Below are 27,831 nucleotides of genomic sequence, written 5' to 3'. Positions count from 1 at the left end.
TCTACGGGAGTCGTGATGATACGGTTTTATATTTCTTTGAATGTTCTTTGTTTACTACCAAATTGGACGTGAAAATGAAGTAAAAAGGTGCCCCATCTTCACCACCATACTATATATAAACGCTTGTGTATTTATGTAAGTACTTACTTATTACCGTATCGATTAGGATTTTATATCTAACTTCATTAAACCCATAACTACCCTTGCGGGTATTTTCCTTTTAAAGTGTTTTTCAGATCATATAAGTTATGGACTGTCACTGTTTTGTTTAGCGCATAAAGCAGAGAGTCTTATTTAGACTGGCCCACTGTATACCGTGGTGCTAGAACGTAAGCAAGGTGGAATTGTTTATACCTGATGTTTCCTTCATAGGGTGTGTACGTATCAGTGCTTGAAACCTATGTATCTGATTTGATATAAACCAAGTTAGTAATGTTACAAGTCAGCAGTCTGCGATATGTTTATCTGATGCTCATAGAAATGGCTAAAAGTCACAAAGTGTATGGTCTCGCTATCTGGTGGATCGAACGTGGGCCAACACTTTGTTGGTCTAGGGTTTACTCAAATAAGATTATTTTTAATATAATTTCAATTTTAACGTTAAAAAAAGTAATCTTTTTCTACATTTTAAAAGCCACGTTTGGATTCATCCTTTTTATTATTTTTAATTATAACTATATTATAGCATTGACCCACAAAGTTATATACGCGGTAACTCGTAAGGTGACACGAAGTGTATGAAACAGCCACGCGGGGATAAATAGGGGGATTCGTCATATTTTAATTTACCAGCGATATTCATTCCTTTATTTAAACGCACCGAAACGTTTGCATTGAATACACACACGGTGTAAACAGTGACGTGCAGGTAACAGCAACCATCAATTGCGTCAGGTTTAATTCCCCATTTAATGAAAGGAAGCATGACTGGTGCAATGGAAAAATACAAATAGCGTCGTTAAAGAGTCTGGACCACGGTCATACAAGTTGGTTTTAAATGAAAATTTACACTTAATAAATACTATCTGTGGTAATTTTTTGTGAAAAAAATATTTAGTTTGGCCAAAAAAACGTTTTAAAAAGTGCCAAAAAATTCGCCTATTGTTGCGTCACTCGCGGGCACTATGACGTAAATTACGTCACGATCTTTTCTAATCGATCAGCTGATTTAGGCTTTGCTGTTTGCAGCAAAACAGAGCGTACCGTCGACATAGCATTTTCTGTTACTTTTAAATTAAGAAATATGCGTAGGTATTGCCGTGGCCTGATTTTAGTTTAAAATTAATATTTTTTAAAATTGTTTGTAAGTGTATTACAGTATTACACTATTTAAATTTGTCAGTTAACAAAAATTTAAAAGTGTCAGTGTGTGATGTATAGTCAGGTAGAAGTATTTCATCTAATGAAGTGACATAAGTGAAGATCCTAGTCCACTAGCAATAGGTATTGAGCCTTTCCAGTTTGAACCTGTACTTCCAGCAAGTGTTGGGGAAGTAGACAGGCCAAGACCATGGAAATATAAGTGAAGCTGAGCAAATCAACAACACAATTTGGTGGGTTGACCAAGAATAGCATTTATTAAAAAAATGTGACATTTAATAAGTCTGTTGGTTAAAGTTTGCACTGTCTTTTTTCCTGAATTTGTTGAAATTTGTGTAAACAGATATGTGTTGCAAATATGATATTCTTGACTGAGACCTGAGCATGGAATACAAATTTAGTGAAATCAATTTACTGTAGTATAGTATTTATTGTTGATTTGTTGGCCTTCATACCAAAAAAGTTGGTCAATCACATGTTTATGGTGTTTATTTTGTTTAGACAGTATCGCTACACAGCTGATCAGAACTTTGTTCGATAGGTACCGGAATGACTGGAAAAGGAAAACAGAAAGGTTCCATCAGTACTGATCAAAGTATAAGCGAACAACATTATAGTGACAGTTCAACAACATTTGCAAGAATTTTTCATCATTCAGTTTTGAATGGTCTTGTTTCATACAAAATGTGATTCATGCAAGAGTTATTTTGTTTTAAATTAAGTACATTTAACATTACTAGAAATCCATATTTAAGTATTGGATTATTTTCATTGTTTTGAATAAAGAATACTTGTACCAGATGGTGGATCTGTTCTTCTGCGCTCTCCAAATAAATGCTGCTTACTTGATCCGAACAAGTTTCCTTGCATATCCTAATGAGAACATATCATAGTAAAACCATCTGAAGTAAAATGTGCACTACAAATATGAGATGACCCGCATACCAATGTAATGTTGCTTGCTTTTTTCTAAGCCCCGCTCTTCCTTTTGAAAATGAAAACACACACACCTATATATATATACTTATTATTACTTTAGCCATTCTTGTCTTGCTATTTTAAACACAACACCTATCAGGCATGATTACTCGGCTTATGGTAAACTCCTATATGGTAACTTTAAATACAGATATAAATATAGTCTATGCCATATAGGGAAAAAAGAAAAAGAATTTAAAATCTGAACCCTAGAAAGTCACGAAAACTAATTCTCCACTAAGCTTGGTAGGCTATTTTGTGTGGTTATACACGGATCCCTAGGAAATAGTTTCCAATAAGTTGCTAAAGCCATAAGTACTGTTAATACCTTAAAAAACGTTTTGATTTGCTTATCTATCAAAACTGCACCAATAAACGATAAACCGCTGATAGGCCGGGTTTTCCCCATAAACGAAATATTGCATTGTGACGTCACAGTGCCCGCGAGTGACGTTTTTTACAACTTTGAAATTTGATTTTTTAAACGTTTATAACTTTTAAATTAAAGCGAATTTTCACAAACTGGCTGTTAATTTAGCATCAGTAGACATAAAACTTTATTCTTATGCAAAAAACTGCGCAACCATGAGAACCGTGGGCCGGACTCTTTAAGCAGAAAAACAGGGTAAGAAGCTTTGTCATTCGAGTCGCGTTAAATGTATTGGAATCGTTCAGTTATTTCAGTTGGTTGGATACTGTGGTTAGAGCAGTTGCAGAGGTTTATTTGTACCGAAAGTAGTTACTGTTAATAATCGGTTTGGCTTCACCGGATTTCTAAAGCAATATTTTAACCCTAACTACGCGAAGTTAAAAACGTAATGCTGATTTTATAAGCAACTTCTGCTCCAACATTTTTAGAGGTTAAAACTATATAGATTATGTTATAGGTAACTGTTTAAGTAGCATACGTATTGTGTATAAAGTATAAAGCATTAGACAACCAGGAAAGGAAATGTAGATATTTCTGGTACTGTATACTAATGGGTGCTTTCGTTTTTGTTTAACTTTTGTAAGTCGCGCATACGCATCGAAAACCGTGTAATAACTGGCAGAGTTACCCCGTCATGCGATGATAAATAAGTGATGATTAATCAAAGACTGTTTGCTTTATTTTAAGAAAATAATTTTCGTAGAAACTTTCGCAAAAAAATAAAAATCGCGTCTAAAAATACTGAATTTTAACATATCCGCCAATAGAAAACGGCAGACACGACTTCGGCATTTCAGTTTATGTCATATTTTTGGGTTGCCACCAATTTGTTTGCTCTTGTAGCAATTACGTTGCTTTTACAATATTGCATCAGCTGAATACAGCTAAGGTACGATCGTTTTATTTCAAGCTAAATAATCGAACATGTTTTGCTGCAGTTCCAATTAAACGCCTGATAACAACATGCGTGTGTTATTTGTTTACATGGAAAATTCTTGCATGTACGTAGACACCTTATTACATTACATCGTATATGGCAGCAACGCGTTACCTCTGGTTTATATGAACATTTTCCATTTAATTAAACGGAAGCATGACGCGCATAGTGAAAAACATCCGATCGAATGTTTCGAACAGCAGCAAAACACTTCTCTGACTGAAACCAAATTAATTTATAAAATTAGGAAATTTAAAATAAGTTTCCAGATTTAAAAGCGCATAATTAGTGATTGATGAAACCGAGTTTCGTAAAACTGACATATACATTGGTGCGTGTTAACACGGAACTATAGGTTGAAAATGGTTTATATGTTATTTGTTTAGTATATGCAAGCGAACTGAGATAAATATTAATCATGTTTAACTATATAGTCTACAAACGAGGTATATACCGTGCCAATATCTAGCATCATCAGTCTGTTATTTAAATAGGCTTAATCGTTAAGTTGTTTCAATTAACTATACTTTAACATAACGCAGATCACTGTATAGGAGTTATTTCAATTACTATTGGTCATTATGAAGTGCATTTGGTTTGTGTTGCTTGTAGAGGTTATCAGCGTAGTTGATTCACGTAAGTTGTTTACGTTAAAGTTGTAATTCTATATTAATTAAACAAGTTTAACAACAGATCGACCGCTGACCAACAGGGGAAGTTATGAACTATCTTTGTCTTCTAAGAAAACTAAAATAAAGGCAGAGGTGATCTACAGTATGTGCTTGCCCAAAGTTCCGGATTACGTTCACGCAACAGCAAGACCGACCAACCCATCTTTGCCCCACAAGTTCAACGTGACCATTCTTGAAATCAAGAAACTCAGCTTTATAGTTGAAATAAATCGAATTGATCAAGCTATAGGTTGGGATATGATGCCGATAACTGTGGATTGGTCCTCGTATATAGGTACGAATATAAAACTATTCCATGATCACTAATTATATAATTAGAGTAAATAAAATATAATTTTCTTTTTCTTAAAGGTAAAGGATTGTTTTATCAGAATCTGATCCTTTGGTTTCCTGATGCTGCAGATATAAAAGAAATGACCCTTAACACAGCATCGAAGTCCTGCATTGACAATGGCGGTCGATTGGTGGATATTGTGGATAAAGCGATGTACGACGTGGTTTACAATTACTGTCGACAAACCATTGTATTCGGATCTAATCCTTGGGTTGATATTTGGCTCGGTTTAAGTTACAACACAACGGTAAGGCTGGAATACACACATATGGCATTACACTAATACACTTAGGCGGTGCGTTCTTCACATATGTGTGTAAAACAAATATACTTTACCTTTTAAACGGAAAGAAACAACCTAAATATGTGCCAGAAGTAGCGCTGCTTTATATTTACGATGTTTTCCCCAACTATAAGCAAAATGTTTGTTACGTAAAAGTAGGGATTCACACGTGGGTTCATTGCATCATAATAGCGATTGTTTAACCTGTCAAATAAATGCGGCATAATAGCAAATCAAACTGGTTATTCGCGCCATACTAGCATTTTTAGCCTGTAGAATCTAGGAAACAGGTATATATACCCAAAAAGGGTTCTGTCATAACTATACAATTATCCATTTATTCTTTATGGTTGGGTTGGTCCTATTTTAACGAAACACATTAAAGCGTTTTAGAAAATTATTTCGAAAAATTTACTCCTATTTTAATGCAAACTTTTAACAACCTAGAATTTAGTTTCCCAAGTTGAGAAGTTCTGTTATTTATCAACAGACTGATACAGTGACGCAGAGCAACGGGAAACCTGGTTATCATGGAGGTTGGTATCCTTATAATGCTCCGGCTAGAGGAAGTGGAACCGAGACGTACACCGGATTGTTTCTTCGCATCGTACAACCGAGTTCAACCAGCATCTTGCACGGAGTGCTTAATGATTCCCCGACATCGCCTTATACCGCTACACAATTATGTTCAACCTAATAACTTAGTTAGCATAAGTTGGATGGCGAATGAATTAATATTTAAATGGATGAATGTAACGTATATATACAAGGGTCGAATTAGTAGCGTGCATTTTATTTTTGTTCAAACTTTTTCCGAGAGTTTTAACCACTCGCGTCAACACATTTTCTTTTACGTTCGTTCAGTGTGCGTCGTAGTGTAGCGTTAATAATAACATCTATACGGTAAAAACAATTCAATAAAAAATAAAAATAAATAAAGTAAAAAAATATGACAGATATTTACGGTTAAAAGTATTCTTTCGCGTAAACGCGATTTTTTTTATATAGAAAATACTTTTAATCCTAACATGGTGTTCATCAACAAGCGGTAAACATGTTGCGCAATCAAAGCTAAAATCTAAAACCGCGCACACACGTCTTGTATTTGATGTTACGATTCCTTTGTTTATAATTAGTAGCTTTTTTGAAACCATTGTTACGTAAAATAATTTTTGTTGCCTGGTACGTTGGCCTTACTGCGAGGATGCCAGCCTTATACCTGAAATTAGTTGGTTTTATACGTTTGGTGACTGTTTGTCTATCGCTAAGTAGGATTTATCTATAAAAAAATGCGACATGCTATTTCGGCTTGTGAGTTACACACGCTAAAAAAACACATTTGTAAACTTTTTTTAAAAGTAGTGGAGAAAACTCGTCACTACATTTGCGCGCCACCTGCTGCAATGCTTCACTATTCCACCGAACATACTTTACTTTATTTTGCTCTTATTGCTACCAGGTATAGTTTAATATAAAATGGCTACTTCGGCTTTGAAACTTCATTTCATTATACCAACGTTTCGTCTGCCATACGGCGAGACTTCATCATACTGGTATGGACTTTACTTTGCAGTCTACTGCGCAGCATCGTTGATTATTTATTGCGAATATATTGATTGTGTCTTGCTTATTGTGGTTGTATATTCTACATCGCTTAATATTGTAATATATGTTCTTTGTTTACTATCAAATTGGACGAGAAAATAGAATGAAAAGATGTCCCATCTTCCCCCACCCTACTATATAGATTTTATGTTAAAGCGCTTACCTGAACCCAGGACCGCTATAGGTTGCAAATTAATTTAATCGTTTACTTTATTCATTCGTTAGATAAGATAAACCGTTTAAATTAGAAATTAAAGTCAAGGTATTGTCCAAGTTGTTTCCCCAAGTTGTTTCGAGTTAAAACTGAATACGGCGACTACTGTAAATACTATATTTTGTTCATGTTCGAATCAAAACTTGACTAAACTTACTCTTCATTTTTCTATCTCTAAAATCATTGCTGTAAAATAATCGTTTAATCTAGTTTACCACTTTGCAAAAGGTATGCTCAAACTGTTAATTGTTTTATAAAATATTTATTGCTTCCCCAGCAGCGTATATAGTAGACTTGCTATTGCTTCATGTGTCGAATTTTATAGTAACGTTTGGGGTAACTTGGTTACTCTTTAATATTTGTATATTAAATGAAACTTCGCAACACAACTGCGTAGGAAAACCTACCTTTTTAACTCTATGTATAAAAGCAAATCTAGAGACATCGATTATATTGTAAAAATATAATGAATTTCGTTTATGTTTATTTAATCTTTTACGTCGCGTTGTATGCATATTAGGTCCGGTTAAGATGGGACAGGTCCATAATATATTATACGCCCTTCATCGGTTAGACGCAAAAAATGTTACAGAATTATATAACCGTATCCTCACGACTCACGACTAAATATTTCCCTCAAAACAATCACCCACAAAGTAACATATGTGGTAACTTGTAAGCGGGAATGAGGAGTATGAAACATAACAACAACGTTATAGTGACTGCCGTTGCCCTCCATGCCGTTGCCCTCCATGTTGCCCTCCATGCGTTTAAGAAATATGAGAAATTATGCTAACGGTATCCGTCTCATCTCACAGTAATAAGTATGCCTTTACGAGAACGTTTTATTTATACTTTTTATTAAATTTTCACGACTTGATGTATGTTGATAGTTGTCACAACGAAGGACTCCCAACATATAATGTCTGACATATAATCATTTTATTGCAATGACAACAGGCCGCAAACAGCCACGCTCAAAGAGTTCATTAATATTACATGCGTGCGTGAGCATAAAAGTCCGTTTTGCATTTACAAAACAACTTTCTGCAAGAAGAAAGTATAGAGAATATATGTTTGGTAAGATTAGGTTGCAGTTGATACAGAACAAGCAATGTTTGGTGAACGATCAAACAATAAGGTTACCCAAGTCAGTTCTACATGATATAAATGTTATACAGCATAAAGTTAAAGGTAAATGATAGTGATATAGACAGTTTATGAGCTTACATTACATTTCAGTACAGAGCATACAGTATTACAGTATATATAGAATATTAATCTTCGGTAAAAAAAAACTAAATGAGAAATAAATGGTATAAACTAACAAACCTTCAATTTTAAAAGTCGATTTATACCAACCAGCATAGACAACGCTATAACCATGTTTGCAAATCTATGTAAAGTTTTTTTATGTGTGTTCCATTTTAGCAAAGGTGAGTCTGGTTTTTAATATATTGTTAGTTCATTAAATATTTACAGATGTATAATTACCGGTGTTGAGACTGCTGGTGAATTGTTTAAATCTGTAGGGTTGTTTTCAATATTATTCAATTCGAATTTTAAATTATTTTTATATATATCGGTGTGTTGGGTAAAGTGGGACAGGGGGTAATGTGGGACAACTTCTTTCATAAGCCTTGTGCTACGAAAACGTATTCGATAAACATTAAGTTTAACAAACTGTATAATAAGATATATAATTCGTCTAAATGACATCATCGATCTGTTATTTAAACTGTATGTGCACCAGATCAGGGTCGGACTCGTAAAATGTAAACTTAAACATTTATGTTTACCCAGCATTGGAATGTTACCGGTGTGACAATGGGAAAACCGAAGCAGATTGCCAACAGACGACCCTATGCAGCATCGACCAAGTAAGTTGAATATAAATACTAAGATTGGAATGCTTGTTTGTGTTATATTGTACTGTGAGGTGAGACAGCTATTTTTTCATTTTACCTGACCGTGGTTTTAACAATTAACAATGCTCTATCAGAGTTGTAAAGATACGGTTTTATAATTTTGTAATCTTTGTTTACTAACAAATGGGACGGTTAAGATACATCTAGCCTAGAGAAGGTTCAAGGGTCAAACCTGCTACCATCGTTGGTCTATGTGTCCTTGAACAAGAAACTTGTATATAGTTCGTAATATTAACTATAGGCCTATGCAAGTTTAGTTAACGGTAATTTTCCAACTCAGTGGTTCTTTATGGGTCTATTGTTAGCCACGTAGAAAAACAACTATCCACAAAGTTACATACGTGGTAACTTGTAAGCTCGCACAAGGTGTATGAAAAAAAACATCCTCTCAAAATCGATTGTTGTTGCCCCACCATATGCAAGGATAAATAAGCGATTATCACCTACAAGATATCATATACGCTTTGTCAGTGAAACCATGTATACAAAATGGTGTCAATAGTTTATTACACACTGTATCATATTGCAGACTTGCTGATATAAATAATTAAATCCAGCTTTTGCCCTGAAACAAACATTGCCCTAACCGCTCGTTAAGAGGTAATTACTGTATACCGTTGTAGTAATTATTGTTCATTTCAGAACATGTGTTATACGGAGGTACGGAACACATGGGACGGCGAAGTGTCAATCATGAAGTCGTGTTACCAGGATCTTGCGTGTCAAACCCTTGTATCGCAAAACGGCCACAATTGTCCCAACGTTTGCGCCATTTGTTGCTCCGGTGATCTTTGCAATACCAGAGGACCCGAGTTTTGCTCGTGTGAAATATGTAAGTTCAAGTGCGTGTTGTAACGACTGTGGATTCGCTGTTATTTCTATTTTGAAATAATCTGATCTTGGCTATTAGAGCAGGTGGTTGAAAAATTATGTAATTTTTAAGACACATATTTGAAATGAAGTTAGTTTTTATCAATTACATTTCAGTGACAACTACAACAATTGCTACCACACCACCAACAACAACAACAACAGAAACAACAAGAACAACAACAACAACAGCAAAAACAACAACGTTAAATACAGCTAGGCCAACAACACGAACGACTTCCTCAGCTACCAATCCAATGACAACTGAAATACAAAACACAACAAAAGCTGAATTGGAAACAACTACAGCAGCACGTATAACTGATACAACGCAAGGTGAATGAATGGCTTCCTATATACGCTGTCGCCATTGCATAGTGGTAGGTTGGTTTATACCTGTTTAAATCAAAATTAACAAGAATTTTATCCCGCTTTACCCCGCCTGTTTGCGAATCGATAATTTCTTCGAGTGTTTTATTACAACAAGTGTCCCCCTACTATAACTGTACTATCTTATTGTTGCCATACCAAACCAGTGGTTAGTTGGTGAACAGAGGGTACTGGGTTCGAGTCTTACATTATCCGTGTACTTTAGATGCGTGCACTGAACTTAAAGATATTCCATTGGCATCTACTAAGCTTTTATGCGATGAAGGAAACTTTGTAAGTCTAATCTATTATTACTTTATTTATTTGTGTTCGCTGCTGCCAATATGGGCATGTGATATTGCTCCAACCCAGTGGTCACTAATGGGTTGTCCAAATTGTCAGCCATGCAAAAAAAAAACAATCACCCACAAAGTTACATACATGGTAACTCGTAAGCGTGCACAAGGTGTATGAAACAGAAAACTCGTGTTAATTATAACGACAATGGTCCCTTATGAGTTCTCCAAATTATCAGAAAAACATTATAAAATTAAAAAAATAATCTTCTAAAACAGCTCAAAAACCAGTTAGTTAAAATCCTTTCCTTTGACAGACATCATGCATGTCGTCCAACCATTCCCCGATCATAGTGCTTGACAATGATGAATATACAATCAACCACAAACCGTCAACTACTTATAACTGCCGGAAGTTACAATCAGACACAACAGTAAACTTGGGAACAACTAGCAGCTCAATGACTTTATCTTGCGTTAAATTGCATCCATCTGTTTCTACTACAACAGTTGTTAATCTTGAACCAAGTCAACCAAACTACGAGGGAAACTTAACCATTTACTGCGACTTTGAAGATCTTTTTAGCGACTCTTTAATAGAAGCACTGCCTAACCCTTGCAACCCAACCTATATACGATGTTTCGTGATTTTCTACCCGGCATCACTGCCAGGATTTACACCAACCGAAGCCACGCAAAGTTCCGAAGTCACTCAAACTATCGAAGTCACCCAAGCGGTCAAAGACGTTCTGTCGTCGTCCTCGCAAGGTGTCGCTGTGTGGCTGATCATCGTCATAGCAATAGCTTGCACAATAGCAGTTGTTGTATCGTTCGTGTTCTTGTACAAAGCGGTAAGCGGTTTCTGTTTAAGTTTTAATACGTTATATATGATATCATATTCTGTTACTTCAGCTAGGAGGCATATTGTAAATAATCTTTTAACGGCTCATTGATTTTGACAATAAAATAGAATAAAAACGTGTCCCATCTAACCTCAACCTACTATGTGTATCTAACGTTCTACGTCTCACGTTTAAACTGGTACATCGTTATACTGTATGTCTGGTTAAATAGCCACGTTTTTAACTTATATCATTAACTGATATGTAACCGCTACCACTAAAATGCTCACATCTTTTAATCGTATTTAACGACTGTCGTTTTGATTTGAATTCAAGTCTTTTAATATTCTGAAGTTGCCTCGATCTTGTTTATCGAAGTGATAAATACACTCATGTTGTCTAATAACTATTTCCGACAATAAACCGACGAAGTGATAATCATAACGTTAGCTCGCTCACCTAGACCTCAAGCCCACAACCTAGCTGTCTCATGCGCCTGTCGAGCAAGGGCGAACATCCAGTATTTGAAGAAGAAGGTAAATCATCGAAACAATCCCTTCGACTTCAATTGAAAACATTAGACTTATTCAAGCCACCATGCAATAACAACAACCGTGTTGGAATATCACCTGATGCGGTCACAACATTTGTTGAACAACCAGCACAATACATGGAGCCCTACCCTGAAGAAGACTGGTTGAAACGATGGCCTTACTATCTACAAATACAGCACGCACTTTCAAAATGCGAACTCAGAAAAACTCTATAAAAATGCAGTTATAATAATGACAATTCTGAGCCATTTTTTATAAAAGAGACATAATTTTGAAGTACTACTGTGATTTCACATTCTGATTAAACATTTAAATAGTTTCTATTGCCCACAGTACATTTTAGTCTATTTGTATTTATAAAATAATAAATGATAACGTTCATATGCAATTAGTTTTTCTAATTTAATCGGTTTTTAACTTTTCTTTAACAAAGGTTTTGTTATCAATATTTTTATATTTTAACTAACCATTGCAATTTTCTAAAAAATGATTTTTTTGAGTTAAAAGATTTTTAACCTTTTTTTATCACAATATTTTTTTATTTAAACGCCACTTATTTTTTAGATGAGTAGCAGAGGAATATACCGAGTCAATAAAGTGGCGCCGAAATCACCTGATATCAAGAACGCAAAGATAAACACATGACAAAAACTAAATTCATGCTTGTCATCTATAGGTTGTTACTTTTGAAACTTTCTATATTTATAGAACCAATTTCCCTTTGCGTCCATTTTTTCCCATTGGCTACTATATTATACAAGGCGTCCCAAAAGAGGCAGCACTATGTAGATTTAGTCTGAAAATTGATTAAAATATAAATCTTACTAATTATTTCGTTATTAAAAAAAATAAGTTTATTTTTAAAATTAAAATCTACATAGTGTGCCATTTTTTGGACACCCGTTATACCTTTTCAAGCGTGACTGCAGTGTGACGTCATGTCGATAGAAACTAACTGAAGTAGAGAGTTGGGGTGCATTGAACATATATAGATACTAGCATATATGGTATATATAGTAATGTAGGGTAAGATGGACACCGTTTGCACAAAATGTCCCATATTTTATAATTGGTTTTAGTCGTAAGGATACGGTTTTATATTTGACTAAATATTGTTTGTTTGAGACGAGAAAGACGAATGAAAACATGGACCATCTTACCCCACCCTACTATATGTCAGTATCTATAATATTAAAGCATATCCTTTATTATTTATTATCAAAAGTTCGCCATTGTGGTTACAAAATTAAACTTTGTAAATATATTATGAACTTATTTATTCTCGCATGGCGGGGTAATGGTATACGTTATAACACGAGTGTTCTGTTCCATACACCTCATGCTCGCTTACGAGTTACCACGTATGTCATTTTGTAGCTGCTTTTTTCAATTTATATGCATGGCTAACAATTTAAACAACTTATAAACATAATCAGCCCATATTAAAATATAAATATCAAATATATATTTAATACATGAATATAAATATAAACCTATTTCCCCTAAGGCCAACACACTCTTGCCTAGAATGTATTAGGATCCCTTATTCAATAAACTATGTATAGTATTTCTCACTAATATACATTAAGAATGAGATAAAATCGAAACCAAATATCAAAACCGGACATTAAATATTTTGAAAACACAATTTTGTTTCGTGTGCGTTTTTTATTTCATTGTAGAAGGGTTTGTTTTTAGCCATAGGTATATTTACTATAACGATACTCTTTTCCAAAAAGTAATATAACATAATATTGTTTATTTAACTCTTTGAACACGATGAGAAATCATTAAACCAACGAAGAGAATCAGCAGCAAAATGACATTCGTTAAAACTCGCTATGGGTAAAAGGTGAGGGAAGAACGCCAGTTAAAAAGCGCGGCTGTTGCACCTATAGCCATCATACGTGCTGTGTTGCGCGTTCCAGCGCTTGTTGCCGAAGGTAGAGATGATGACGCCTCCTGGTTTTGCTGTTGCGCTGTGGAGTTCTGCTGTAATGAGTGGTCGTGCTATCTATACACCGCTAGTTTGCGTTAGAAAATTAATCTGTGAAGTGTAAGGTGTACGTTTTTGTGAGTTATGTTATAAGTAAATGTAAACATAGTGTTATTGTATCAGTGAATATATAAGGTGTGAGAAATAAACGTTAAAGCAGGAATTGATAAGTCAGGTTACATTCACACCTGCATTCAGATATCATGGATAAAAGTTGTTTCTTGTTGAATAGTAGTTTAAGTTGGAAAACATTGGTATAAATGTGTTAAAATACGCATTTGGTTGAAATACGCAGTCTCGTATTAAACTGTAGTCCGTGTCGTAGCATAGAAGTTTGCGCGCATGGCTTTAGCCCAAAGGTAAGGGTTCTGTGGCTCAATGCTGCTACCATTGTGGGCGTGCATGTCTCACTTTACAGCAATGGCCGCAATTGCTTCAACCCAGTGGTCACTAATTTGTTATTTAACCTGCGGTATTCTGAAAATAAATTCTCACACAGTTACATACGTGGTAACTTGTAAGCGGGCACGAGCTGTATGAAACAGAACACCCGTGTTATAACGACTACCATTGCCCCGTCATACGAGGATATATAAGTTACCTTAACGCCAATTCTACCGCCGGCGTTACTTGGTTTAGAAACCGCTTTAGGCGAAAAAAAGATAGCCAGCTAATTGGTGGGAGAAATGTATTGTCTCGTATTTAATGTAAACACAATGGTACGGCGGGTCAAAGTTAGTCTTTACTAACTTTGCGGCGGGTAACTCATTTAGCGATGAGAAAGTTGGACGATTCTCGTATCGAAATAACAATCAGGTTAAGGGTAAAGAAATTGTATTTTAGTAATGGGATTGAACTAATGGAGGCGCTACAACAATGAAGGCGTTGAAAAAGTAGGTTACGGGAATTGTATTGGCCAAATTAAGTTTGACTACCATTGCATTGGTCAGCGTGTTACGACCAGCTTAATTATCAACAAACAGTTTAGAATTATTATTGTTATAACTATAGTCGTAAAAACACACGTTAGATAATAAAGATAAAAAATTAATCAATAAAACGCAGGGTTGTTCAACTCAACAGTAACCGCATTTGCAAGTTGGAATTCGGCACTTCCAAAATAAATGAATTGTAAAAGAAATGAAACTGTATAAGAAAAACTTTCGAATATCTTTCTCTATTTAGCCACTTAAGAATTTACAGGTCAACAAGTGTTTAGAAAAGGGAAATTCTGTCAAAATGCGTGCGTGAAGTTTGCTACTGGAAACCCCGGTTCTGCACTGACGGTGTCTATACATGTAGTTACGACGTTTCGTCTGCCAAGTTTGTTTACTTACATGTGTTAATGTGCTGATATACCAGGAAACATTATATCCTTATGGGTTGAGTTGTTCAAAGAGAATAAAATTATGAAGTCGCATTGGGGGGTAGAAACAAAGTTAACGATCGAGTTATTATCGATTAGATCTAAGTTTATATTTCGTCTATATCGTCGTTAAACCAGTTTTTACAGTTTGACAAGAAAAGAACAATCGTATAAAATACTTAAAGACAGCTGGAGTTTTGTGTAAAGCGTATTAACAGCCTTGTTGTCGCAAAGTAAAGAACCTACATCACGTACACTGTGTTAATTTTAACCGACTCATAAGTTTTTGTGATGACTCGCGTCTTTCGGGAAGTTTTATTGAATCATTCTGTTTACCTAATTTCTAATTTGGTTTACAAGATTCTATAAACGCCTTAACACGACCGTGCCGGGTTAAACTACAATGAAAATAACAAGGTTTACAAGCTTTGCACCGGAAATGTTAAAGTTATTAAACGTGCGCATTTGCATGTTATTTACAGACTTGCTATATTTCCTTCCGTGAGGTTATACAGTGTGTTTACGTTCACCTAAAACGTTGCACTGGGTAACTTTGTATTTCAATAATAACGACGCATAAAAGAGTTATAGTTAATAGAGTAGGGTAGAGGGAGATTTGGTAGTAAACGAAGAACATTTAAAGAATTATAAAACCGTATCCTCACGACTCCCATATAGACCTTAAAGGTGTCCCGTCTTCCCTCCCAACTGTCCCGTCTTCCCCTTCCTACTATTATCACGTCAAGGCATATTATATTTGTATTTTAGCTCTTCCGGCTAAAATTTTGCTTACCAACATTTTAGACGCTAAATTCAAACAAGCAATCAATACATTTACCATTACGATTTTATCAGGTTCATATACTTTATACGAACGAAATAATTTAGCAAAATGAAATCGCCTATCAGTGCCATGGCACTGGTCGGAGCGATTCTTTTAACTTGTCCAACGACCGAAGTCGCCGGGACTGATGGCTCGCTTGGGCAAATCACATGCGACCACGGGAGCTTGGTAGGCAACACTATAGAAGTGGGGCAAAGATGTCGGTTTTCGGATTCGGCAGGAGCTGTCGTCGCAATGCAAGCGCTTTACGTCGAGGGAACTCTGGTGTTCAATTCACCGAACCCAATAACACCCCGTGTGCTACAGGTAAAATGGGTATTTCTTTTTGTCAGCTGTCATTTTTGCGTGTACAGAAAACGTAAAGCATCAAACAAGATAAATAAGTTACATACATGGTAACTCTCGTAAACGGGCACAAGGTTTATGAAACAGAACACTCGTGGCATAACGACTGTCGTTGCCCCGCCATGCTAAGTTACATACATTCATTCATCCAAGTACATGAACAGGTAGATACGTACTTCAACGTATCCACCAGTGGCACGGTTAGTGCAGATGGTGACGGCCATTCAAGCGGGGGTGTTGGGGTCGGGAATTCTGTTGGATCTGGAGGTAACTTATAAATGCGAGGATATATGCGTTGTTTCGCTCACATACTTTTATTTCTTTAGTTATCATTGTGTGTTGTGTTCTTGTGCGACACATGTGTTGGTCTAACCTAACCCATTGGTCACTCAGGGGTTGTAGAAATTGTCAAAATTTTTAATTAAAATCAACAACCCACAAAGTTACATACCTAAAGTAACTTTTAAACGAGGTGTATACACTTCTTTATATAAAGTTTCAACGCGACTTGGCTCTTTTGTGGTTAAAAATATCGGGGTTTATTAAATTTGTAAAAGTTAGACTGTAACTGCTATGACTTCCATGAAACCGGCCTTATTTTTTATATTTACCTTAAATTTTTACAGGCGGTCATGGCGGTAGAGGTGGTCGCAGTGGCGACAGATGGCTTCAAACGACCGAGTCCGTATCCTATGGCCAGACCCGCTTTCCTGTGCTACATGGTAGTGCAGGTGGTGGCGTTGGGGGTGGGAGTGGTGGAGGTGTTATACAGATTGTAGCCAACAAAGCGGCACGAATCGATGGTGTATTATCAGGTAATAGAACGCTATGTTATGATGTCGGGATCATATTTACCAATATCGGTGTAGGGGTAAAAAACTTTTGTTTTGATTATAACACCATGATTTTGAACCATGGTCGCTAAACACTATTTGATGTTACAGCTAACGGTAACGCTGCCACATCTGTTGGAAGTGGTGGTGGGGCTGGGGGGAGCATCAGGATCGAGTCACAAAGCTGTCATGGCAGTGGAAGGATCACAGTTATCGGTAGGTAGCTTGGGATTAATGTAACTTACTTTATCAAACACGAGTGTTCTGTTTCATACGCCTCATGCCCGCTAACGAGTTACCGCGTGTGTTACTTTGTGGATGATTATTATTTTGTTTGTTTTTTATTTGTTATGTGTGGCTGACAATGACTATAGTTGCTCCATTCCAGTGGTCCTTTATGGCTTGCCTAGTTGTCAGCCAAAATGAATCAACCACCGACAGGTTTACGTATAATATATTGGGGGAAGATGGGACGCCTTTCTTTCCATCTTCTCGCCCGGTGTATAAAACAGAACACACGTGACATCCGACTGTCGTTGCACGCCACGCGATGATAAAGCAAGTTATATTCATTCAAATATGAGCTTTACTGAAAATAGTAACAAACCGAAACTTCCCGAATAGAAAAGTTTAAAATCTAGTCACGATTTGGTGCTTTACGAACTCACTGTTAACACCACACACAAACTTACGTCATTCTCTGCCCTAAAGTTAATCTCTTGTTCGTTTCTGCCCTAAAGTTAATCTCTTGTTCGTTTAATGTTAATTGAAATAACTAATATGCTGACACTTACGCGTTTAATTCTTCATGTGTGGTGGTCTGTAACTTTCGAATATATTTCACATGACAATGCACACACCAATCACCCACCACAACGATAGGTGTATGAAACAGAACACCCGTGTTATAACGACTGGCATTGCCCTGCCGTGCAGGGATAAATAAGTTACATACGTGGTAACTTGTAAGCGGGCACGAGGTGTATGAAACAGGACACCCGTGTTATAACGACTGGCATTGCCCTGCCATGCAGGGATAAATAAGTTACATACGTGGTAACTTGTAAGCTGGCATGAGGTGTATCAAACAGAACAGCCGTGTTATAACGACTATCGTTGCCCCGCCATGCGAGGATAAATAAGTTACATACGTGGTAACTTGTAAGCGGGCACGAGGTGTATGAAACAGGACACCCGTGTTATAACGACTGGCATTGCCCTGCCATGCAGGGATAAATAAGTTACATACGTGGTAACTTGTAAGCGGGCACGAGGTGTATGAAACAGGACGCCCGTGTTATAACGACTGGCATTGCCCTGCCATGCAGGGATAAATAAGTTACATACGTGGTAACTTGTAAGCGGGCACGAGGTGTATGAAACAGAACACCCGTGTTATAACGACTGGTATTGCCCCGCCATGCGAGGATAAATAAGTTACATACATTGTAACTTGTAAGCGGGCACGAGGTGTATGAAACAGAACACCCGTGTTATAACGACTGTCGTTGCCCCGCCACACGAGAATCAATAAGTTACATTCATTAATCCACAAATAAATTACAAACTTTAGTTTAAATTGATAAAATGAGTCATTTTACCCCCATCGTGTTTTAACAACTGTCGTTTTGCTGCTTATATTCCTTTTCGATACTCGCAATCGTATTCCAAGATACAAATACATATATTATGTTTTATTGTTATACATTAATGCATTCAATAAGGTGGTGAAGGGTATGGTAGCGGTGGTGGTGGTGCAGGTGGCAGGATATCTGTCGATTGTACCAACAGTGAATATGATGGCCATCTATTTACGTATGGAGGAAACGTTAAAGGTATGTTGTTCTATATATATTACTGTGAATATTGGGGACTAGAAGATTACCGTATGTCACGCGATTTTTCTCAGAAGTTGTTTTTGAACTTTGGTGGCACCTTTGTTTTTTTAGCTTTTAATTTTTATGCATTCATTTTTCGACGGTAGCCCCCTTTAAATTATTTTTATATAGGTGACGTTACGTGCCCATCCATGAATTCGATCCAAACTCTTAATTCGTTGAGGACAAACTTCCAGCATTCTACAAGCAGTGGATTCTACACAACCATACGATCGGTATATTCATCCTCACAGGACGACCGTGTGTGGAGCGTTGGGTCGTGTGGTTTGTCCAACACCGCGTCCATGTCTTGCAGGGAAACTGGGTATGTCAACGGGTACAGAGGAGGACTAGATTTCGACTGCATGCGAAGTTTCGGGCCTGGATATGCTTTGAGTGGGTATCGTACTGCGTATTCAAGCAGTTATTCTGACCGTCGATGGAGGTTTACATGCTGTAAGATCCCTTCCAATGTCATGCTAACCGATTGCTCACAAACCACTCCAATCGCCGCTGGGGGAACTCTGAACTGGTCAGCACCGCCATCTACAGTGGATAAGACCGTTGTAGCAACCGGCATGTCGGGATCATGGCACAGCTCGTTGCGCGACCGTCGCTGGAGTGTTCGTTATTGCACCATCGGGAGAGACGTTCTACCCGTCAGTTCATCAACCAATAACAACGGGTTATTATCAGGAAGTGGCAGCGGGTATTGGTCGCCATCTTCTAACACACATAACCAACGATACCAGATGAATCTCTCCAACTCGCCGAAGTATATCACTGGGATATCCATACGTGGAAGGCCTGGCACTAATAACTATGTAAGGGAGTTTGAATTGGAGTTCAACCTTGTGGCTGCCAGCAGTGAAACTGGTCGGGAAACCAACAACAACGGGATTTACGTTTATAAGAAGCTTAGAAGTGAAGGTACACCTTATCGGTTTGTTGGGAATGTTGATGGGAGCAATGTAGAGTACAGGAAACTGCCGTATCCAATCCTGGCTACCTCTGTAACTATCAAGCCCGTGCTATGGTCTGGTCATATTTCTCTTGCAGCAGCTGTGCATGGATATACACCTGCTGTTGGTGAGGACAATCAATTACAACCACGACCTGCCGGTGTGTGTCAATCTGGTGACAACCCACAAAGCAGTGGCGAACCAGGTGGACCAGGGACGGCTTTCACAATAGATAACACAGGGGCTAAACTTGCTGTTAACAACATGGGTCTTCAAGCCAGCGTGCCATTAAAACACAGAGCAGGCGACGGCGCGCCGTGTGATGTATATGATGTACGGCTATCTGGTGGTGTTGGATGGGTATTGGACGATCCTCTATCAACTAGCACGGCTCCAACATGGAGCAGAGTCATACTACCAACACAGAACCGTATCAAGAATATGCAGCTCTCCGTTGGCGGCCAATGTTCTATATTATCCTCAGTAATGGCGACTGGTGGCAGTGGAGCAAACCCGCCACCTTTACAATTGCATATAGACCAAGCGTTAGGCGACGAGTCAACCGCATTACATGTGATAGGGGAGACTGACATCACTGTTGGGCCACGACTTAGCATTCCCACATTTGTGGAAGAAAGACACGGAACCACCTTGGATTCAACTCTACGTTTATCAGCAGAAACTTCTATAATAGAAACTACATTAGTGGTGGGTGGTGTGTTGGAGACGCAATCAACTACAATACTAGAGTTCGGTCGCAGAAGTGGAAGTACAATGTCAATTACAAACCCATTAGATGCAGGTTCTGCCCTACCTGTTGTGTTAAACAGACTTACCGTTCAGAACAACTCCCATGTTGTTTTCAACCCTAAAACAACGTTGTATGGTACAGTAGCAGAGGAAACCATAACACCCAGGTTCCAAGGCTCAACATGTGGGGGAAGGTATTTACAGCTAACTGGGTCACCTACACGCTTGCTAGTGAAGCAGGGGGCGACTTTAAAATCTCCATGCTCGTGTTTTGTTGGAAATGACGCAAAGATTGAAATCAACGGCAGAATGGAATGCGGTCCAATTCAATATCCGGACCAAGACTCTAAAATGAACGAGTTAGATATTGGAAGCTCTGGTGAATTTTATATCTTCGCAACAGATCAACATCATGCCCTGAGAACCGAACGAGATATTGATGTTCATGGCGATATAAAGGTATTGACGAGTTCTGGTGGCGAAGGAGCCTCATGGGTGGCTTCACAACATCTTGATATTATGTCTTCTGAGTTTATTATACGAAGAGGCGGCGCTTTTACATGGGAGCCTGGTATGGACAATGTAACTCGTAGATTCGCAGTTACCGTCCAGGATTCGGTCGATATTAACGGTTTACTTTCGCCCGGCGGCAGCGAAACACAAACTACATTTTCTTCAATGAATAGTTTCAACGTGGGCCAATATGGCCGCACTACCTTGACGTTGGATGGGAGTTTAATATCAAATGCAGTCCTGGTAGCTGGAGTTCTGAATTTCAGAAACCATGTTGTTATATCTGGTATACACGACGGCAGAGTCCGAGATTTCCAAGTTACTTCTCCTGCAGGAAATTTGGTGCTGGGCTCTGAGGAAATGGATAACTCGACTCGGTACTCGGAAATATTCGCCGAGGAAGCAATAGTCGGTGGAACGTTTAACGGTAAGGCGTTCCAGCCGGGCGGAGTGGGCTGGAGAGAACTTACTGTTGAACAAGGTGGGACTTTTACATTCTGCGCAGTAAAAGCAAACGGGAATCACTCGAACGAAGCAAGAGGTGTCTTCTTAGTTGACGAGATGGCTATAAATGGGTTACTGCAGGTTAATGGGGCAGTTTTGTTTAAGAGCCGAGACACTAGCGCCTTTGATCGAATGAATAGCTTTACGATCGGGGGAAACGGTCGAGTCAGCTTTGATACGAACTCCAAGACTAATATAACTACAAATATCTTCCAAGTTAAAGCAGTTGACGTGTCCATTGCGGGAGTGTTCGATGCAGCAACATTAGAGATTACGCCAGGGTGGGATACGCTTACCATTCACCGTGGTGGTCGCTTCGAAGTTGCCGCATCGTCAGATTACCTGTTAGACGTAATGATCATAAACGGGGAGTTTAAAACGATCGGTTCCATAAATTTACAAGGCAAAGTTCATCCACTAATCAAAAGTTTGCATGTCGGACAATATGGCTCGGTTTGGCTTGACACCGAGCATTCTCACAACACACCTGATACATGGGTTAATACCTCAAATGTATTCGTTCACCAAGTTATTGTAAACGGGTCCTTTGATGGTGGTTTAATCAACACGCTACCCGGGTGGGATTCGTTTAACATTGGCGTACACGGGCAAGTTCAATTCCGTGTAAACGAGGAATCTGACTTTAAATTTCACGTTGATGAAATTTACGTGAATGGTTCGCTTACCATTTACGACTCAATTGACATTCTTGGAAAAGCGAGGCCCAGACTCGAGACAGTGTACGTTGGCCCACAAGGGGAGTTCAAGCTGTTGCAACTACCTAACCAAGCAGCAAATGCAACGAATCGTCCATTCCTGTTGTACACATACGCTATGACAGTGTCGGGTGTATTTGAATGCTATGAGAAAGAATTGACCACCAGTTGGGGATGGAATGTGCTTACAGTTGAAAACGGTGGTCGGTTTACAGTTCTACCAAGAGCGAGCAATGAATCAACAAGTCTGGTTTTCCCCTTGAACCGCTTGTACATCATGGGACAAAGCAGCCTGGTGAGAGATTAAATAAATCTGTTTGTTTTCTGTTTTTTTTCTAAAATACAAGTTTTGCACGCCATACCGCCGCAGTTATGCAAATGTTTTCGCTGTTTACGCAGGTAATCTGTCTTAATTTTAAAAGGGGAACTCACTGCGTGTTTACCGTCTATAGGTCTACATCCACGATTTGTAACGGGGCTTTTCATGCACTTTCACCCACATCGTCTTTTAACCAAAGTCGTTTTTCTTTTCTTTCCCATCTCTTTATTATTATAATGAACAGGCACACAAACACATCATGTTTATTACTTTATAGGTTGAATTTAAAGATCACGTGCATCTTATCGGACTTAACCGATCCGCATTACTTCATGTACATTTGGACAACGGCGCGGAACTAAGACTTGTACGAGACGAAAGCGAAACCTGCCGCACCAACAACACTTGTTCATATTCCAGTGTTCATTCTGAGAACGTTACTATATACGCTGCTACATTTAGCGCAGGGTATTTGGTCGTGGGTGAAGGGTGGAATTACCTGAATGTGTTAAACGGTGGCTTCCTTACCCTTATGTCGGCTAAACAAGTCAACTTTACGCTCCCATGGAACAATATTACACTGACAGGTTGGCATTGTAACATAGGTCACGTATTATGGCCAATCATTTCCATGCATATCCATATTGTGTCGTAACGTGGGCTGTTCCGTGGACAATTCCAACCTCTTTATCGCCTAATTACTATGCTTATTGTATAAAATGAATTTTTATAATTAATTTTGCCATCTCTGCTTTTAAAAATAGTTTATTACTTTTAATTAAGAAGTGTAGCGGAATTGTGTTATCGCTACAGCTTTATATACAGGCGGGGCTAATAATTCAAAAGCCCAGTATACGAGACAAATTTGTTTTTATTCTTAAACGTTCCAAGTTAACTTTAGCGTTGTCGAAAGTTTTATTGTGGGTTAAAAAAAGAATATTGTGGGCTAAAATATAAAGTGAATATTTTGGGCTACAACTAAATGATGTTTAGTGTTTTTTTTACCGGTATATACCAGCGGTAATAATATTTTTTTAACCGAAACGAAATCAAGGTATATTATCGTATTTTGTAAACAGGTCCAGGTTCTCATATCGAAGTACGAAACCGAGCTTACATCTCCGGCATGCACGGTGGAAGGATCGAACATCTTGAGATCGGAGAAGGAGCGTTGATGACACTCGATGCTCTTAATCTTGCTGACAACCGCGAAATGCAGGATGGTGTTTGCCCCTCTCTTTGTGACACGCCAAGTCAGATATACGTCTCTTACCTAACTCTTGGCGGCACACTTCGAGTCCCCTCTGTGCTCACCAATGCCCTACAAGTACACGTCAGTCAAGCCGGGTTAATTAATCTGAACTACGGAGGCGAAGCGAGCGATTGTGGAGTGGGTACGTATTGCTCAAGTCCTATTTACTATTTTAAGACTTTAAGAACCAACGAAACCCTTAAGTAGTTCGCTCTGCACACTTATCGGTCGCTGCTGCAAACTACCTTATTGTGGTTGTAATTTAAAAGGATTTTACTAAAAGCGGGGTCGCCTATATATACATTATAATAAACACACATGTAGAACTACCACCTACTGCCATTGCGACTGGTTGTGCTTAGGTGAAACACTTAACAGCAATTGCTACAACTCAGTGGTCACTTACGGGATGTTCAAATTGTCGGACCAAAAAAGCAATCAACCACAAAGTTATATATGGGTAACTCGTCAGTGAGCACGAGGTGTATGAAACAGAACACTCGTGTTATAACGACCGCCATGCATGGATAAATAAGTTGCTTTAAGAACATTTTCAACATTAATCCTTTGCGACAACAGGTCGTGGGGTTGCAGCAAGCAACGGTGCTTCTGGTGCCAGCCATGGTGGTCGTGGTGGTAGATCAGTAGTTCTACCTTCCCAACCAACAGGAGATATATTCAGTGTCGGTAGATGCGGTAGCGGCGGTGGCAGTGGTTCATCTGCTGGTAGTGGGGGTAGAGGTGGAGGTCGCCTTCAACTGGACGTGCAGGATACAATTACATTCAGAGGTCAAATTACCGCAAATGGTCGGAATGCACACGTAAGTAGTGAATGAATGTAAGTTATTTATACTTGTGTAGCGATGCAATGGTAGGCGTTATAACACGGGTGTTCTGTTTCATACACCTCGTGACCGCTTACGAGTTACCACATATGTAACTTATTTATCCTCACATGGCGGGGCAATGACAGTCGTTATAACACAGGTGTTCTGTTTCATACACCTCGTGCCCGCTTACGAGTTACCACGTATGTAACTTTGTTGCTGATTGTTTTTATTATTTTAACTTTCGTTTAGTTTCTAATGTAAACTTGTTACGCCGCCGTAACACTGTGGTTAGAGCGAGCGTAGGTTCGTAGACAGAGATTGTGAAGTGCAAAGCTCTATGCCGCCACCACGTGGGCGTGCGACTAGACATCGATCGTTAACGTGATCGCTGAGTGCTGTTCAAACGTCAGCCATACTGTTAATGCTATATACGAAATATATGGTATTGTTGGAGAAGGTGGAACACCTATCACACAGAATATCTAAATATCTTGATCGGTTTTGAACAGATAAAAACGACCTTTAAGAGTCATAAGGATACGTTTTATAGTTCTTTGAATATTCTTTGTTTTCTAACTAATGGGACGACAAAATAGAATGAAAAGCTGTCCCATCTTCCTCCACCCTAATATACACCCGCAAATATTTTGGCTGGTGGCAGCTAGGCGCTCCAACCATAACTTATGCATTACTAAATCATTGCAAATCACATAACTAATACATTTCCACAGTCTGGTAATGCTGGTGGTGGCAGCGGTGGTTCTGTGTGGATAACAGCTTACGATCTTTCTGGCCCTGGTACCATAACCACTAATGGTGGGAATGGAATAAACAGTGGTGGTGGTGGATCAGGTGGAAGGGTCAACATATATGTTACGCAAGGAGACTTCAGGACCGGCCACATTACCAATAAAGGTGCCTAGCATTTAAATGCAACTTATTTATCCTCACATGGCGGGGCAACAGCAGTCTTTATAACACTGGTGTTCTGTTTCATACACCGCGTGCTCGCTTACGAGTTACCACGTATGTAACTTTGTGAATCATTAAGTCGCATTTCCTTGTAGTTTGCCAAAATAACTTTGAACTGTGTTGAACAAAAAAAGAATGTATAGGGTCCAACGAGTTTGGTAAAATTTTACCACGGATGAAAATCTTTCTTTAAAATGAATTACCTGCTGGGTAGTCCCCTTTGAACATAGTGCATTTCCGAGTTAATGAAAAATGCTCATCGCATCTTATATGAAATGGATTACGAATATTAATTATTAAATGCCTAATAATAAAAACTTTTTTTAAACTTATAATAGGCTGGGCAGTTACATGCACGTTGCAACCAAGGTGATCCTAGAATACAGATATTCTAGCGTCCATTTTCGATACCTTCTACTGGTACCACTAACCTAAAATTTGGACACTGTACTAACTAGACCCCAGCGGTACCGATTCTGAAATCAAAAATTCAAAATTCGAAAAAATATTAATTATGAATATTAATATTCGTCATAAAAACATATTTATAAATTTTTCGCACGCACCAGCTTTGAATATGTTGTAGCGCTACTTAATAGCTACAAAATGAAACATTTTTTTCTTCAAAAAAATGGGGGCTTGGGTATGAAATATTAAAAAGTATGACCATAACTTGAATCATATAAATATTAAATTTTCAATTTTTTTTGCAAAAATATAACTTCCGCATACATCTATGTTGGTCACTAACATACCATTCCCATTAAAAAAATAATTAATTTTAATTTTTTTTTAATTGTGAATATTAATATTCCTCATAAAAACATATTTATAGAATTTTCGCACGCACCATCTTGGAATATGTTATAGCGCTACGTATTAGCTACAAAATGAAACATTAATTTTTTCAAAAAAATGGGGGCTTGGGTTCAGAATACAGACAAGTATGAGTCAAATATCTCAAATCATATGAATATTAAATTTTCTAAAAATATTCGCGAAAATATAACTCACGCATACATCCGTGTAGGTCACTAACATATTTTTCCCATTAAAAAAATAATTAATTTTAATTTTTTTTTAATTATGAATATTAATATTCGTCATAAAAACATATTTATAGAATTTTCGCACGCACCATCTTGGAATATGTTATAGCGCTACGTATTAGCTACAAAATGAAACATTAATTTCTTCAAAAAAATGGGGGCTTGGGTTCAGAATACAAACAAGTATGGTCATAACTCAAATCATATAAATATCAAATTCTCGATTTTTTTGCGAAAATATAACTTACGCACATATCTATGTAGGTCACTAACATATCATTCCCATTAAAAAAATAATCAATTTTATTTATTTTTTTAATTGTGAATATTAATATTCGTCATAAAAACATATTTATAGAATTTTCGCACGAACCAGCTTGGAATATGTTATAGCGCTACGTAATACCTAAACAATGAAGCTTTAACTTCTTCAAAAAAATGCGGGCTTGGGTTCAGAATACAGACAAGTATGAGTCATAACTATAATTCCTTGTTCATATATTTTATTTGCACGAACGCTAAAATTATACGCGCATAAATCGACGTACATGTCATTCACAAAAATAAATAAATGCGGAAAAGTTTATGTACTGAACCACGATTCTTTTTATACAAGTTTTATTCACCAAAACACCCAAAGATTTTTCAATATGGCTATTAACATACGTCATAAAAGCATAGTAATACCATCCTGTTTCAAATTAAAATCGGAAATCTAATAGTTCCACTAAATAACTAAAAAGTAAAACATTAATTTCCTTAATTGGGTGCGGGGATGGGTGTCAAATATTGTGAAGAATATTCGTATAACTTATGTCACTTACCGTTTATTGACTTTTTTTATTCAAACTTAAAAAACAAAAGTTGTTTTTGTAACTAAACATTTGTTTTGCAATAACATGTTGTTGTTGTTGTTCTAAGTGCAAGACATGGCTCCATTTTGACTGCGTCGCTGAGGAAATATACCTAGTAAGGCTAAACGTATCGGCGTTAAATGGTTTTGTATCAATTATTCTGAATAATTTGTTTACTGCCTAACTCTGTGTTTTCA

At 37.7% G+C, this 27,831-nt stretch overlaps 4 protein-coding genes across 6 annotated transcripts in view; 3 read left to right on the top strand and 1 right to left on the bottom strand.

The window, feature by feature from the left end:
* Window positions 1-1,549: 1,549 nt before the first annotated feature.
* LOC149730416 (uncharacterized) lies at window positions 1,550-2,913 on the bottom strand. 2 transcript variants are annotated; one of them, XM_089886061.1, is made up of 4 exons: window positions 2,627-2,913; window positions 2,266-2,330; window positions 2,166-2,193; window positions 1,550-1,873 (listed from the first exon to the last, which is right to left on the bottom strand). In XM_089886061.1, the coding sequence occupies exons 1-4, from the start codon at window positions 2,705-2,707 to the stop codon at window positions 1,727-1,729; spliced, it is 321 nt and encodes a 106-aa protein (XP_089742187.1). In that variant the 5' UTR covers window positions 2,708-2,913; the 3' UTR covers window positions 1,550-1,726. The 2 variants fall into 2 exon arrangements, 1 of the variants encoding a protein (XP_089742187.1); XR_016385795.1 differs by having other exon boundaries at window positions 1,792-1,873; window positions 2,118-2,193; window positions 2,266-2,913.
* Window positions 2,914-4,132: 1,219 nt separating this feature from the next.
* LOC149730415 (uncharacterized) lies at window positions 4,133-7,505 on the top strand. The gene is made up of 4 exons (XM_089886046.1): window positions 4,133-4,301; window positions 4,359-4,631; window positions 4,709-4,938; window positions 5,465-7,505. The coding sequence occupies exons 1-4, from the start codon at window positions 4,247-4,249 to the stop codon at window positions 5,669-5,671; spliced, it is 765 nt and encodes a 254-aa protein (XP_089742172.1). The 5' UTR covers window positions 4,133-4,246; the 3' UTR covers window positions 5,672-7,505.
* A 153-nt stretch (window positions 7,506-7,658) lies between these two features.
* Window positions 7,659-15,831, top strand: LOC149730414 (uncharacterized). 2 transcript variants are annotated; one of them, XM_089886018.1, is made up of 7 exons: window positions 7,659-8,229; window positions 8,597-8,673; window positions 9,364-9,553; window positions 9,709-9,927; window positions 10,187-10,254; window positions 10,574-11,107; window positions 12,217-15,831. In XM_089886018.1, exons 1-7 carry the CDS (start codon window positions 8,178-8,180, stop codon window positions 12,295-12,297), a joined length of 1,221 nt encoding a protein of 406 aa, XP_089742144.1. In that variant the 5' UTR covers window positions 7,659-8,177; the 3' UTR covers window positions 12,298-15,831. The 2 variants fall into 2 exon arrangements, with proteins under 2 accessions (XP_089742144.1, XP_089742143.1); XM_089886017.1 differs by lacking the exon at window positions 12,217-15,831 and adding an exon at window positions 11,562-12,040.
* A 19-nt stretch (window positions 15,832-15,850) lies between these two features.
* The window catches only part of LOC149730413 (uncharacterized), a 32,043-nt gene continuing 20,062 nt past the window's right edge, over window positions 15,851-27,831 (top strand). The window contains exons 1-10 of the mRNA XM_089885978.1: window positions 15,851-16,164; window positions 16,368-16,470; window positions 16,830-17,018; window positions 17,148-17,252; window positions 18,761-18,871; window positions 19,046-22,653; window positions 22,955-23,264; window positions 23,757-24,071; window positions 24,509-24,750; window positions 25,491-25,674. Of these exons, the coding sequence (XP_089742104.1) occupies window positions 15,907-16,164; window positions 16,368-16,470; window positions 16,830-17,018; window positions 17,148-17,252; window positions 18,761-18,871; window positions 19,046-22,653; window positions 22,955-23,264; window positions 23,757-24,071; window positions 24,509-24,750; window positions 25,491-25,674 (5,425 nt within the window). The 5' untranslated portion in view covers window positions 15,851-15,906. The remainder of the gene's footprint in view (window positions 16,165-16,367; window positions 16,471-16,829; window positions 17,019-17,147; window positions 17,253-18,760; window positions 18,872-19,045; window positions 22,654-22,954; window positions 23,265-23,756; window positions 24,072-24,508; window positions 24,751-25,490; window positions 25,675-27,831) is intronic.

The sequence above is a fragment of the Ciona robusta genome, chromosome 10, assembly GCF_009617815.1.
Source record: "Ciona robusta chromosome 10, ASM961781v2".
Lineage (NCBI taxonomy): Eukaryota > Metazoa > Chordata > Ascidiacea > Phlebobranchia > Cionidae > Ciona > Ciona robusta.
The sequence above is the reverse complement of the archived record's forward strand: the minus strand, read 5'-3'. Positions and strand labels throughout refer to the sequence as shown.

Excerpts from the sequence above, each read along its gene's own strand:
- LOC149730416 (XM_089886061.1), bottom strand. The coding sequence starts at position 2,707 with ATGGGGAAAACCCGGCCTATCAGCGGTTTATCGTTTATTGGTGCAGTT. Across the intron at positions 2,331-2,626 it reads AAATCAAAACGTTTTTTAAG|GTGTGTGTGTTTTCATTTTC; the intron begins GTATTAACAGTA and ends ATATATATATAG. Across the intron at positions 2,194-2,265 it reads AAGCAAGCAACATTACATTG|GATATGCAAGGAAACTTGTT; the intron begins GTATGCGGGTCA and ends TGTTCTCATTAG.
- LOC149730415 (XM_089886046.1), top strand. The coding sequence starts at position 4,247 with ATGAAGTGCATTTGGTTTGTGTTGCTTGTAGAGGTTATCAGCGTAGTT. Across the intron at positions 4,632-4,708 it reads GGATTGGTCCTCGTATATAG|GTAAAGGATTGTTTTATCAG; the intron begins GTACGAATATAA and ends TTTTTCTTAAAG. Across the intron at positions 4,939-5,464 it reads GTTTAAGTTACAACACAACG|ACTGATACAGTGACGCAGAG; the intron begins GTAAGGCTGGAA and ends ATTTATCAACAG.
- LOC149730414 (XM_089886017.1), top strand. The coding sequence starts at position 8,178 with ATGTTTGCAAATCTATGTAAAGTTTTTTTATGTGTGTTCCATTTTAGC. Across the intron at positions 8,674-9,363 it reads CCCTATGCAGCATCGACCAA|AACATGTGTTATACGGAGGT; the intron begins GTAAGTTGAATA and ends TGTTCATTTCAG. Across the intron at positions 9,554-9,708 it reads GTTTTGCTCGTGTGAAATAT|TGACAACTACAACAATTGCT; the intron begins GTAAGTTCAAGT and ends ATTACATTTCAG.